At 33.5% G+C, this 15,229-nt stretch overlaps 1 protein-coding gene across 1 annotated transcript; it reads left to right on the top strand.

The window, feature by feature from the left end:
- Positions 1 to 192: 192 nt before the first annotated feature.
- LOC105337974 (uncharacterized) lies at positions 193 to 12,483 on the top strand. Its single transcript, XM_066082356.1, has 7 exons — positions 193 to 610; positions 1,296 to 1,439; positions 3,980 to 4,147; positions 4,416 to 4,819; positions 5,076 to 5,249; positions 6,626 to 6,836; positions 11,017 to 12,483. The coding sequence occupies exons 1-7, from the start codon at positions 287 to 289 to the stop codon at positions 11,122 to 11,124; spliced, it is 1,533 nt and encodes a 510-aa protein (XP_065938428.1). The 5' UTR covers positions 193 to 286; the 3' UTR covers positions 11,125 to 12,483.
- Positions 12,484 to 15,229: the final 2,746 nt, after the last annotated feature.

The raw sequence follows: 15,229 nt of genomic DNA on the forward strand, positions 1-15,229 counted from the left end.
ATTTGTATAGTTAACCAAACATACCAACAATGCCCACTTGAAAACGCATTGCTTTTGTGTAAAAATCAAATAAAACAATTGCAAAAAAATAAAAATAAATCAAATCACGATCTTAATATGTTTATTATATAATTTACAAACACAATATTTTTATAGAAGATAAACAATGTTATATACTAATAAATAATAATAATCTTATATACCCTTCTAAGATTATTTTTATTAATATTCTACTATCAAACAAGCGATTCAGATACCGTGTATTTCTGTACATTCACCTATATCTATGCATTTCATTTTATCTCAGATAACCAACGATTCGCTGCTAAAATGTCTCCAGGAAAGAGTTGGAAGCAAACCAAAATTCTTTTTCGAGAAATTTCAAAACTGGGCAGAAAATCAAAGAAGCTTTGTTATTTCCTGTTACCCGGAAACGAAAGACGAAATGTCAAGAGTAATAAAGGCAGCCGCGGCAGAAAGCGTGGGCATCCGATGTGCTGGAGCTCGACATAGTTGGGCGCCTGTGTTCTCCGATACCTGTCAAGTTTGTGTCAATATAAAAAACCTGAAGAGCGATTACTCAAGCCTAACGAAGATCAGAATAGCAGATGTGTGTCTTTAAAGGGAATTAGACATTATTTGAGCTGAAAATTCTCAAATTTTCCTTTTTCATTTTTAGTATCTAGAATGGTCATTATGAGTACTTTTTATGATTTGCCAAAATTTGACAGTCAAATATTGATTTACAAAAAAGATATAGAGTTCGAAATTCGTTAATATTATGTTAACAAAGCTCGAGCCTTGTTATTGATTACATATATGTGGTATTGGTATAAGTTTCAATCTAATGCTGCTTTTTTATTGATAATATTAATCACATTTCATCTGTTTATCTTGTTTGGAGCTATTTTGTCAAAGAAATGGTAGGTTCTATTCTTTGCATTATTTGTAAAAACTCAAGCTTTGTTTACATAACAATAATTTATTATGGCTGTATCTTGCTTGTAACTTGATTTTTAACATTCAATTTTTTGGTCAATCATTCAAAATGCACAATTTAACAATTTAAAATATAAGAAATGTTGATCTCAAATCGTGTCTAGGTCCCTTTAACCTTTTGAGCTTAATTGTCAACTAATTTTTATATAGAATATACATAATTTGTATATTTGATAAGTACCAAAAGCATTACATTGAAAAAAGTAGAAAAATGATGTAAGATGATCTTTTTCCTGTTATTTTAAATTTCTTTAATCCTATTATGCCTTTTTTCAAACATATTCGACCTATTACAGATTCAGAAAAGAACAGTGGATGTAATGACCGGTGTAACTACTGGTGATCTCAAAACTTTTCAACTTCAAACAAAGCTCAACCTCAACGCAAACGTCATTTTGGATCTGGTTCAAATGGTCAGCGTAGCCCAGACTGGCTGTCATGTAAGTCTTTCTGAAAGATAGTTTTCATACTATTTATAAAATGTCGCAAATTTTGATTCTTTTTTTAAACAAGGGACACAATAGGCCACATCACTTACCTGTGCAATGATACACGTAATATAATCAGCTTTAATGGCCCAATTACAAAAAAGTCTTAACAATGTAGTAGAATGGATTCGGTATTAAAATGTTTTCTAATTTTGTTCAGATACATGGATTCTTATATTTCACATTTAGTATCATTTGTAATAGTATGATTTCCTAGTCCAATTTCGCTGTGTTGTTTTGTAAGGTTTCGATCCTCCTCCCAATAGCGGCCTTAAAAGCCCATTGATTTAAACAAACTTGAATTTACCCTACAAGCCTCTACGCAAGAACATTTATGGCCGATTTAATTTTTAGAAGAAGATTTTTATTTTTATGTTAGTACAGTATGTAAAAAATGATTTCCATTATGGACCACAGTACCCGTGTGAGTTCTTATAAACAAAATTAAGCATCCCTGGCCAATTGATTCCTCTCTAGATATCCCTATGTAAATTTTCTAACACCCCTCACGCTTATTGTGGCCCCACCCTATCCCCGGGAATAGAATTGAACAAACTGGAATCTACACTACTTGGGGTTGCTTCCAAACAAAATACCGCATTCCTTGTCAATTCTTTTTTGAGAGATGTTCTTTGAAGATTTTTCTCTATATATTCCTATGTACATGTATTTGATTCTCATCCCCATTGTGCCCCTACCCTTACCCCGGAGATCATGATTTTAACTTGAATCTATGTACACTTCCTTAGGATGCTTTCACACAAGTTTCAGCTTTTCTAGCCAAACGTTTTCTGCGTAGAAGATTTTTTTTACATGCTTGCAAATTTTCGAAAATTCCTAATTATTTCCCTTTAGGAATGGGTGTGTTCCATTTTATGTGGTGGTGCAAGTGTGGGAGTGATTCACTCTCGCACCAATATCTGATCAAATCGAATATAAATGACAATAACATTAATTTGCATTTCTTACCTGAATTCAAACATTGTAGTTGTGTATAGCATAAATTAATCCAAATATATCAAGTATAGTCGATATACTTTTCGTGTCAACAACGCAAGTTGAATTTGTCCGCCATATTGACCTTGATCAGTATTGTTTTGGGACAGCAAGAATTCATGGTGCGGATCTAGAACTGAATATAGAGATTCCCATATTTTAAAAATAATTAACGCTTTAAATATGAATTTTTCATTATATCAATTTCCTTTAATAATGTTTAGTGATAAAACAAAAGGTAAGATCGCTTATATACACTAACATTTACGTTATCAAGCTCATCAAAATTTCAAGCGTAAATCCCATTAACTCAAGCGAGAACTGTCATGGCTGCTGAAAAGGACGACTGGTAAACATGCTTATGTGTTTTAACTTTTAAAGTTTTGATTTATAAACGAAATCATTTCACCTTAAGGAAGTCAAATATAAAAAGGATCTTTTCAGACAAAAGTTAACTGCATAAAAAAATCATTTTGCACCATTCGGAGATCCTCTCCAGTAAACATCAGACATAAAAAAAATTGGATAGGGGTACATTATTGCAGCTAGTTGAAACTGGCCTTGTGATTCTGCAGAAGAAGTCAAATGCGTAAAGGTTTACAGACAGACGGACAGACTGACACCGGAAAAGGAAAATAGCTCAGGAGTTCAGAAAGCTCAATTAAGCTTTCAGCTCAGGTGAGCTAAGGAGTCAAGGTGCTCAGAAAGCTCACAAGAGCTTTTAGTTCATGTGAGCTAAAAATAAAGTACAGTGTGATACTTGCAACCAAAACAGATTTTCTCATACAAAAATGATACTCAGTTCTATTTATAAGAAATAGAGCATAATTCTTTTTTGAACAACATAATGATAATAATCTTTTAGAAATGATACTCTAACGATTCACAAAATAAAATGTTGTGTATGATTCAATCATTAAAGCTGAACACCACTCACAAAAGGCACCTTCACACAGATAAATTACTGTATAAAACCCTTCAATTTCGTTCCACTCGATTGCTCACCTGAAACTCATGGCCGACGTGAAGTATTTATTTTGTGGTCTTATATTTTGTGCATTTATATTTTGTTTTATGTGTATTTTCTGTTTGTAAATAATGCAATAACCTGTTTATGGAAGTATTCTACTTCGCGACTGAGTAATACGACCATGTAAGATGTAACAGATCAGACCTCTAAAGCAAAATACTGTGAGCTGTCAAGTACTAGTATATAGGGGTTGTAGGGATAGCGGCGATGAAAAAGCAATGTTACGGACGTTGCGTTTTACGATTAGTGTTCAGAAAATGGTAAAATATTGATATTTATATTTTGCATTATGCTAAAGGCGATGTGGGTTTTTTTTTTACATTAACCTTTAGATTGAGGCTATTATCTAAAGCAAAACCTTAGATCATTTCCTTATTTCGGATCCAGTTGGTCATATTTCTTAATGGCTCTTTTTACTTTTCTTATAATAGAACAATTTATGGAAGAATAAAATTTGGTCTTTAAGGGGGTAGGCAAGGATACACATTGCCTGAGTGACTACTTGGTGCAGATGAGGGTTTTTGACTCGAATGGCGAACTTCGAACCTACAGTCTAGAGAAAGATAAAGACGTGTTTAAAGCGGTTTCTGCTGCATTTGGCTGTTTTGGAATCGTATATGACGTAACATTCAAAGTAAGACTTTATTCTATATAAAATAATGAATAAAGACTTTAATTACTATTAATTTGTGGTAAAGATTGTTGTCCTAGATGTATTCTAATGATTATGAAATTAGCACGCTAGAAAGCAGTCAATAGTCTTGCTCTTAGAACTTGACTGAAAAATCAAAATTGATCAATTACAAGGTAGAGACAAATAATTTTCAAAGGAATAGTGTATTATTATTTCTACCTAAACTAAAATCATCATATAATACGCTTGTTGTGTTGATTTTCTTTAGATGGACCCTGAGATAATTGTAGCAACGACAACCTCCTATCCGCGCATGCACGAAACGTTTGGTAATGAAGACAAGCTGCGAAAAATCGTGGAGGAAAATTGGGCTGTTAAAATATTTTGGTTTCCATTTAACTCTTTTCCTTTTGATCTCACAAATGACGAAATCTGGGTAAGAACATTCAATAAGATTCCTGGATCTGAAAAGGTTGAGGACGCCAAGTTTTATGAAACCAAAGACGCACACGACCGAATATCCCAGGAAGCTTTAAGTATTGTAAGCCCACTAATCACATCCCATGAATCATTAGTACCTCTATTTCAATGGCTCTCTTTCCAGTCCATCAGATATATCTTATATCCAAGTAGAAAGATATATCAAGAAATTCCACACGCTATTCATTTCAGGTAAAGTTTGATTTATCCATAATAAAGATGTTTGTCATGTATATAAATTGTATTTCCATTCATTTTCATTTTCTATGTATCACGATTAGTATCTCTTTTGCAGCCCTCTTTGATACAACAATGTTGCAAACGAAAAATTGACTAATTAACTAATTTCCAACGTGGAAATATTAGTACATGTATTTGATATTATACAAAGATGTGTATCGGTGGAAAATGTAATTCTTAAAATATTTTTTGTCTTTGTTAACTTCAGAAAATATTTGGATCTAGCAGAGGTCTATGACTTGGAATTTGTGTTCGATTACAAGGGTGATTATAGTCGATTAAAGAAAATCATACAAGTCGTGGTCACTGTAATGCAACAGTTCAGGGCGAAAAAACAATACCCGTTAAACGTCTCACTTGAAATGCGGTTCATGACGTCCAGGTAACTTCAATTGTTTTTTAAATGAATAAAAACGTCGACAACACCAATTCTCTTTCTTTTTTTAAACAGTTTTCTTCAACTTTTCTGGATTAAAATTGACGGCGCTTCCGCTTAACATGTTTACGTATAGTTGTTTCATAATTCTGAAACTACCCTTGCATTGACTTAAAAAGATAACCCAATTAACCAAAGCTATATTCGTTCAAAGTCCCAATATAGCCTCGTTCATTATCCGACGTTCAAAAGTGTTATGACGTAATCTTTTTTGCTTCATTTGGGTCATGGTGTCATGATATCAATTGCAGATATGCACTCAAATTTGCCGAAAATAGCTTGTTTGAAGCTATTATTGTCATAAATGTTCCAGGATAAATAATACCGGAATACATGTCAACTGTTTTGAAAAATAACTGATATTTGAGCTCGGGTCTAAAATGTTCAGATTGCTCAGCAAGCCTCACCTTTGCTCACATTTTCTTACCTTTGCCCAAATATTGCTTACATTTCAAGACAGTAACCTTGTATTATACATATTATTTTTAAGGAGGTTGGATCCTGCTCTCGAAAGTTTTTTTTCTAAAGTATTTTTAGAAATTCTACACTCACAGCTTAACCAAAATTCAAAACAAAAATTGAAGGTCTATACGCTTCGTTCGGCGCTACGGTGCATTTTACATGACCTTTCTGCATTAAAAGTGCAGTATACAGATAAATATTTTTCCTCCTATTTTTTACTGGAAAAAATCATGGCATCAAACAGATATTTATTCTATTAAAAATTAATAAAATCAAAACTAATATAAAGAAAATGTTAACAATTTCATCACCTTTTTAATAATTTGACCCTTTTGCACTTAAAAAACCCTGCTGTTTTCAGTCTTTAAAAATTCAACAAGCAACAACAAAAAATTAAATTCGAAAACTTTTATTAATGGCAAATATTATAAAAGTCTTATAAATTCAGAAAATAAATCCAAAAGTATGGATCTACTATGTAAATGTTTAGAAATGGCATGAAATTAGCTAATTTTAGGCACAAATTGTAGTTAATGTTTTTTCGAAACAAAATGAAGATACCCCAATCCAGAAACTATCTGGACGTTTGGTCGGTATTGAAACTTAGGAACCTAAAGTTACAGTACACTAAAACGATTGAGTTATGAAAAATGTTCATTTTCTTCTTGAAAACCTTCCGCTACAAAATATTGTTCCTTACATAACTCTGTAAATACGTAAATTTCCTTTAACTTTTTTGTTCAATATAGTTTATTTCGTATTGTAAAAATTACATATACGAGAAGAATTTATATATGATGCAGAATTTTTAGAATAGAGGTGACCCAATATGGCCACCTAAACCTCTTACTGCATTTCAGTGATGCCTACCTTGGTACTGGAAACATTGCCCACCCACGATATGGGGGTTCTGGACATGTGGTCTGTATTGAGGTGTTGAGTTTGAAAGGAACGAAGACCTGGGAAGAATTCAGCAGAGCAGTCGGAAAAGAATGGATGGAATTGGGAGGAGTTCCACATTTGGCCAAACAATATGACCACCTTCCAGATATTTTTAAATATATAAGACAAGTAAGGATTAAAAAACAAGAGGCCCATGGGCCACATCGCTCACCTGAGGAACAATAGGTATGATAAAGTCAGCTTAATGGAGTCATAATACAAACAATCTGGACAATGTACAATAATACATGTAGATCCTGTATAAATAAAATCCATTTTTCCCCCTTGGAACTCGGATAGCCCTGATTGCTGCCAATATTTACAAGAGCAGACTTTAATCACCGCTCCTGCACATATATAGGGACTCAACGTTACGCAGGCAGGGATGACCGCACACCTACGCAACTCAACAGGTACCAACGTTTACGCAAGCAGGGATGACCGCACACTTGCGCCAACAGCTCAACCTAACGCAAGCAGGGAGTGCCGCACACTTGCGCTAGAAAGGCCTGAACACCAACAGGGATGACCATACATTAGTGCTCCGCCGCAACCACCACCAATACAAGCAGATATGACTGCACACTTGTATTAATGCGATACAGGGCAGGAATGACCGCACACTTTGTATCGAAGCTTAGAAAACACGTAAATTGGATAGAGCAAGGATGTTCACACACTCAATCTATCCAGCCCTGATCAAGTTTAACCCCAAACAGTTGCTCATTGAAATGCAATGGACACTGTCCCTATATACGTGCCAACCTAAAATAATTCATAGTATCTAAAAATTGGAAATCAAAAATAAACAAACTAATCCGGCCTTACCCAAAACTTCTTATGCAGAACAACTTATATACATTGAATATTTATTATTGTATAAAAATAATTATCACAATAATTGGTTAACAGTGGATGCATTAATTAAAATAATCAAGAATCAATAAATCAAGGGCAATAACTCAATACAGTAATACAAAAAGATTCTAATGAAAAAATAGCTGCCTGCTTCAATTTTATAGTCATATCACATGTTGAGTATTGCAGTTCTCAAAAAGATCCTTTACAATTGTTTATATATGGGATATTTAGCTACATCAAACTCTAAACCTTCTTGTGAGGCCGAAGAATTGTCCTGGAGCCAAAGTTTTAACAATTATAAAAAATCATCTTGCTGATTAGTTTCTGAGAAGAAGATTATTAAAGATTTACTTTATATATTCCTATGTAAAACTTTAACACCCCCCCCCCCATGTGGCCTCACCCTACCCCCAGGGATCATGATTTTCACAACTTTGAATCTACACTACCTGAGGATACTTCCACACAAGTTTCAGCTTTCCTGGCTGATTAGTTTCTGAGAAGAAGATTTTTAAAGATTTACTTTATATATTCCTATGTAAAACTTCGACCCCCCCCCCCCCCATTGTGCCACATCCTACCCCCAGGGATCATGATTTTCACATCTTTGAATCTACACTACCTGAGGATGCTTCCACAACAGAATCACCTTTCCTGGCTGATTAGTTTCTGAGAAGAAGATTTTCAAAGATTTACTCTATATATTTCTTTGTAAAATTTTAACACCCCCCTCCCCCAATGTGGCCTCACCCTAGCCCCAGGGATCATGATTTTCACAACTTTGAATCTACTCTACCTGAGGATGCTTCCACACAAGTTTCAGCTTTCCTGGCTGATTAGTTTCTGAGAAGAAGATTTTTTAAGATTTACTTTATATATTCCTATGTAAAACTTCGACCCCCCCCCCCCCATTGTGCCACACCCTACCCCCAGGGATCATGATTTTCACAACTTTGAATCTACACTACCTGAGGATGCTTCCACAACAGTTTCACCTTTCCTGGCTGATTAGTTTCTGAGAAGAAGATTTTCAAAGATTTACTCTATATATTTCTTTGTAAAATTTTAACACCCCCCCCCCCCCAATGTGGCCTCACCCTAGCCCCAGGGATCATGAATTTCACAACTTTGAATCTACTCTACCTGAGGATGCTTCCACACAAGTTTCAGCTTTCCTGGCCGTTTAGTTTCTGAGAAGAAGATTTTTAAAGATTTACTCTATATATTCCTATGTAAAACTTCGACCCCCCATTGTGGCCCCACCCTACCCCCGGGGGTCATGAATTTCACAACTTTGAATCTACTCTACCTGAGGATGCTTCCACACAAGTTTCAGCTTTCCTGGCTGTTTAGTTTCTGAGACGGAGATTTTTAAAGATTTACTCTATATATTCCTATGTAAAACTTCGACCCCCCATTGTGGCCCCACCCTACCCCCGGGGGTCATGAATTTCACAACTTTGAATCTACACTACCTGAGGATGCTTCCACACAAGTTTCAGCTTTCCTGGCTGATTAGTTTCTGAGAAGAAGATTTTTAAAGATTTACTTTATATATTCCTATGTAAAACTTCGACCCCCCCCCCCCATTGTGCCACACCCTACCCCCAGGGATCATGATTTTCACAACTTTGAATCTACACTACCTGAGGATGCTTCCACAACAGTTTCAGCTTTCCTGGCTGATTAGTTTCTGAGAAGAAGATTTTCAAAGATTTACTCTATATATTTCTTTGTAAAATGTTAACACCCCCCCCCCCCAATGTGGCCTCACCCTACCCCCAGGGATCATGAATTTCACAACTTTGAATCTACACTACCTGAGGATGCTTCCACACAAGTTTCAGCTTTCCTGGCCGTTTAGTTTCTCAGAAGAAGATTTTTAAAGATTTACTCTATATATTCCTATATAAAACTTCGACCCCCCATTGTGGCCCCACCCTACCCCCGGGGGTCATGAATTTCACAACTTTGAATCTACACTACCTGAGGATGCTTCCACACAAGTTTCAGCTTTCCTGGCTGTTTAGTTTCTGAGAAGATTTTTAAAGATTTACTCTATATATTCTTATGTAAAACTTCGACCCCCCATTGTGGCCCCACCCTACCCCCGAGGGTCATGAATTTCACAACTTTGAATCTACACTACCTGAGGATGCTTCCACACAAGTTTCAGCTTTCCTGGCTTTCTGGTTCTTGAGAAAAAGATTTTTGAAAATTTCTCGAAATTTTTCATTAATTTCTAATTATCTCCCCTTGAAAACGTGTGTGGCCCTTAATTTTCACAACTTTGAATCCCCTTTGCCTAAGAATGATTTGTGCCAAGTTTGGTTGAAATTGGCCTAGCAGTTCTTGAGAAGATGTTGAAAATGTGAAAAGTTTACGGACGGACGGACGGACAGACGGACAGACAGACGACAGACAAAATGTGATCAGAATAGCTCACTTGAGCTTTCAGCTCAGGTGAGCTAAAAATGGAATAAATTACATTTCGAAAATTAATCCCTCACGGTTAAGTAACATAGTGACGCAAAAAAACATTAACGTACAAAAGTTAGAATTTTACACAGTTCTTAGACATTAAGAAAACAAAATGTACACTTTAGAAATTAGGATGGTGAATCTCAAGGTAAATAATTTTGATCTAGTAGAAAAAACTGAATAATTTTTAGCCGAAGAGAAAAATATGAGTTTTGTTTTCCCTTCAGCTTTGTGATCCCACAAGCGAGGAGAACTCTAAAACTGCAGCGAGACATGTAACATTATCTAGATTTTTGTCAGTCAAATCCGATTCTCGATCTCTGAACTGATATATGTTTTAAAATGCACTTTTCGTTAAGATGCCTGGATGGTCGTGACCATTCATCTCCTTAAACAAAAAGTTCTGTATAAAGATAAAGAGAATTTTTTTCAAATTTTAATGCTAAAATATTTGGGTATTTGTTTTATACTAAATGATAGTTTAAGGTAAAAACGACCATGCTTAAAATTTTAATGCAGATCTTATGGTTAATTTGTTGATCATTCGGTCTCCTTAATGCAAAGATATCTGACTGCAACCAAATATTTATTTTTAAAAATTGTATTTTTATTTTTCAATCTATCATTGATTCAATATATTTGTACTATTTAATTGTCATACAATGATGACCCCATGTCTTTTTTTAAAAGAGCTATTCTGGCCATCAGTGTATTTTGAATATTTTCATTGGTCCTGACAGGGTCACTAAACCTTTTTCTTTTGGTTTTGTTAAAAAAATTTGATAACTGTAAATATGGGTAATAGTAATTATATCATTCTCTTCATAATAATCTTCATCATAATAATTGATAATCTTCATTTATTCATTTATTGCCTCTCATCAGCACAAAAGCAGGCATCTCAGTTAAGTTGCAATTTTCTTGAACTGTACGTATAACAACAACCAATCATTTCAATTCTTGGTAGAAAATGGCCCGGCCGATTGCAGATTTTAAGGATGGCCTGAAAAAAGCAGGGGTGGACCCATCACTGTATTTGAACACGGGGATGCGAAAACTTCTTGGCTATGAATGAGATACGAATATCATCAGTCGCTATTGCATGCATATTCACGTATAGATGGACGTAACAAAAAGGGGTGTATAGCTTTTAAATGTCACTTATGATACATATTGAATGCACCAACTGTATGCATAGAAATATTCGCCCCGTTGTTTTTTCTCGCCCTTTTCGCTCTTGATGTCAGCGGATGAATTTAAAACAAGGCGATTCAAAACAAACTTTAAATAACTGTCTTAACTAGAAAGAATATTTATTTCTGATTGTGTCTGGGCGAATTCAAGACAGGTGAAACTATTTCCAGGTTTAAGAGGACGAAAATAACACGGGGCGAAAATAACCCTGTATACAGTATGTCAATGTTTGCTATAAAATATTACTCGATAAATATACAGGTGTGCTATATTTTGTAGAGATTGGTTGCTATTTTTGAGATGTGAGTGTAGTTGTAATTTGTGAACAAAAAATTTATTCGTCAAAAATAATTAATAAATATTATATCGTAATTTGTTTACCATTTTGTATTAACCATTATATTATTGAATATTTATGACAGAGTTATGAAGAAACCTTATATATTTGTTACGTGTACCTGTTATGCGAATCAATATTTATATGTCAATTGTTAAACTTATTTGTTATTTCTGTTTTAAACAACCCCTTTTTAAGGGTTTTAAATAAATTTACTATTTATAAGGTCATACGATTGAGAATTTAGCTTAAGAGTGGGAATAACATAATCAAATGTTTCTTTATCAAAACTTATCTTAAAATTGTTGTTATCTAGATGTATACATATTAAAATTAATTGTAATATGTTCATCAAAAAAAGTTTGAAAGTATATGTATTTACTATGAAGGAAAAAAGGGGTTTGTTTGCGGGACATCTTAATGGGTCATATTATACTTTTATATGTGTTACTGTTTATAAGTTGTTATACCTATATGTGTTCTTGTTTATAATTTGTTGTACCTTTATGTGTTCTTGTTTATAATTTGTTGTACCTTTATGTGTTCCTTTTTATAATTTGTTATACCTATATGTGTTCCTCTTCATTATATTTTATACCTTTATGTGTTTCTCTTAATCATTTGGTCATACTTTTAGTAATATGTGTTCCTCATAATAATTTGTTATACCCTTACATAATTCACTTTCCGATTTGTTATACTTTTATATACAATTTTCTTCTTTATTTGCTACGCACTTATATATTTATCCTTTTGGTTTTTTATACCATTATATTATAATTCGTTTCTTCCTGACGTGAGGATGTTTATAAATTTTAAGAGGATGTTGAAGACTTGATTTAAATAAATGACGATTATTTGATAAAAGTTCTAGAGTCCTTGGGTGGGGCGTTTCAATTGACAAGCATGTACCATTGTCTATGTATTTGATAACAATTTTTCTACTTTTTACAACTTTGATAATAAACTAGATTAAAGAATAACTGTAATCTTTAATTAAGCTCGTCTTTTTTTATTGTTTGATATATTTTGAATTTTAAGTGTTACTCTTTTGATAAATGACGTAACATACGTGACAAATGAGATTATATGGAATAATTCAACCTTAGTTAACTATAAAGAGTTCAATCGACTTTTGTTTTAGATTTGAGAGAGAGAGAGAGAGTTTTCAAGTTGTACATTATCTCTTATAGAATTACTCATTTATCTATGAATAGAAATAATTATTCATATTCACAGATCAGTCGTCTACCACTTCACTCTGTGTCTTTTGCTCTCTCTCTCTCTCTCTCTCTCTCTCTCTCTCTCTCGTTTTTTTTCATGACAGATATTATTCTTTGTTCGTGCAATATATTAATGGTTATATTATTTTGTTTTAAACCCTTTACTTTTTGTGGATTTTTTTATTACGTTAAAGTTGAGGTGCAAACTATCTTACTCAAGCAATGGTCAGGCTATAGATACGGTTCACGTTAGTAGATATTGACTGAACAACCGTTGAAATCGTTCTCCACATAAAAATATAGTTATAACTTAAAAGAGAACATAGTACGTATAGTATGCCATTTGGTCATCTTAAGTTTACAACTTATATACTAAAACCTCACGGCACAAGGTACTCTTCCTTTCTGCAATTCTAAATACTTTAAGTTTGCAAAGCAAAGTTGCTGAGCGGCGAAATACAATGTTTACACTTGTAGCTTAGAATATCCCTTAATCAAGCTGAGAGGACAAAGTCAAGTTGTTGCGGGAGTTGTTTTAAGGTATCTCACTCCTCATGTTTTGATTTCATTGCGCAGATGATCATTACATTTGAAATGAATATGATTTTATTTATTTAATCATCACAGATAGATTATCATTTCATTATTACACAACATTCATAAAGAAAATCCATTTGAATTCAAGAAACAAACAAGTTTTTTGGGGAACTATTTTTTCGTGCGGAAGGTTTTTTAGACGAAAATGACAGAAACAAGCAATTTTATGAATTTTCAATATACTTTTCTTTTTATTATACTTTATTCATTATTCCCATTTTTAACATTTGATAGGTTTGTAACATATTTTATAGGTTCTGTGTGACATGTACAAAATCATATCTTGAGAATATGATAGCCGTTTAGCATAAAATCATGCAAATATATAGAACATGTCTGAATTTTTTTAAGCCAAATTTTGCGAGAATTTTACCTTTGAAGCCCTATATCTAAAATTTGACATCACTGACCCCCATGTTATATTATGTCAAAATGATACTGAATACATATCTAGGCAAACTGGATTAATCTTATAAAATTCTTGATATTCAAAAAGTTTTTATTTCAAATCAAATTGTAACTATTATAGAAATTGTCTATTTTAAGTGCAAAAAGGTCACACAAAAATTTATGCAGCTTCGTATAAATTTCTTGCGTAATCCCTCTATTCAGTGTGACCATTGTGCATAATTAAAAACAATATTTGAAGAAATAAGTTTGCTTAATCAAAAATACTGACAACAAATCCTAATCAGGATGAAATTGCATTTTAAGTTAGATATTAAGTTTGCTTAATCAAAAATACTGACAACAAATCCTAATCAGGATGAAATTGCATTTTAGGTGCAAAAAGGTCAAATTAAATAGGCCATAACTCAGAGGGATGGATACTGACCCCCCATTATCTTTGTATTTATTAAGTATGTTTTGTCTACAGATTTCAATGATATACTTCTCAAGAAAATCTTGATACAACAACATTGAGGAGTGGGATACCTTAAGAGCGTAACTATGTAACAATTATTCTAAGTTGGGTGTTAGATATCTGACTTTCCCACGATTTATTAAATTCATTATATCAATATAAATGTGTATGAACATGCTTATATAAACTCACAATAATAATGTATTGACTCAATAATATGTCTATTGAGTCTGTAGTATAATTCCCTCTATTTCTTACTAAAACTTTAGAAACAGTCAGACTGATCGAAATTTACACGCCCCGTTTATCGATTGTTCGATATCTACAGCGGCTGAAACTGGGAAGAAATTGACAGGACTGCAATTGAAAAGCCCTGTTTATCGATTTGTCTAAACCTATAGAGCAATCTACGAAATATCACGGACTGCACGAAATAATCATGATGATGTCAGACTCAAAGTCCCATAGCAGACGATTTGGCTGGGGTTTTTTTAGCTAACGTACGTGTGTACGATATCAGTAATTTAGTGAATTTTACTTACTTTTCATAATCAAATTATTAATTAGTTTAAAGAAAGATCGTAATATAAACAACAAAATGGTTCCTTTGATGATTCATGTGGGATATAAAGGTAGCGATCATTGCAGAAAAAATTACATAACCCGCTTACGCGGCTTATGTATTTTTTTCTGCATTAAATAATATGTCATATCATGAAAATGTTTTCAATACACATCAAATAAGCCCGGTTATATCCTTACTTTGAGTACGTGGATTTTTTATTGCACGTGGATAAACTTATGATAATTATCGCTATGTTATATAAAGTCGTTACAAAATACGATTGGATCCAAAAAATAACATTTTCGTCACATACTCTCAGCGTTGAACTGACAACATATCAATGAACCTGTGTTGAGCGAGTTTACCGATTCACCAAAGTTTCATCATCACTCCGAAAAA

Source organism: Magallana gigas, chromosome 4, assembly GCF_963853765.1.
Source record: "Magallana gigas chromosome 4, xbMagGiga1.1, whole genome shotgun sequence".
NCBI classification, from domain to species: Eukaryota; Metazoa; Mollusca; class Bivalvia; order Ostreida; family Ostreidae; genus Magallana; species Magallana gigas.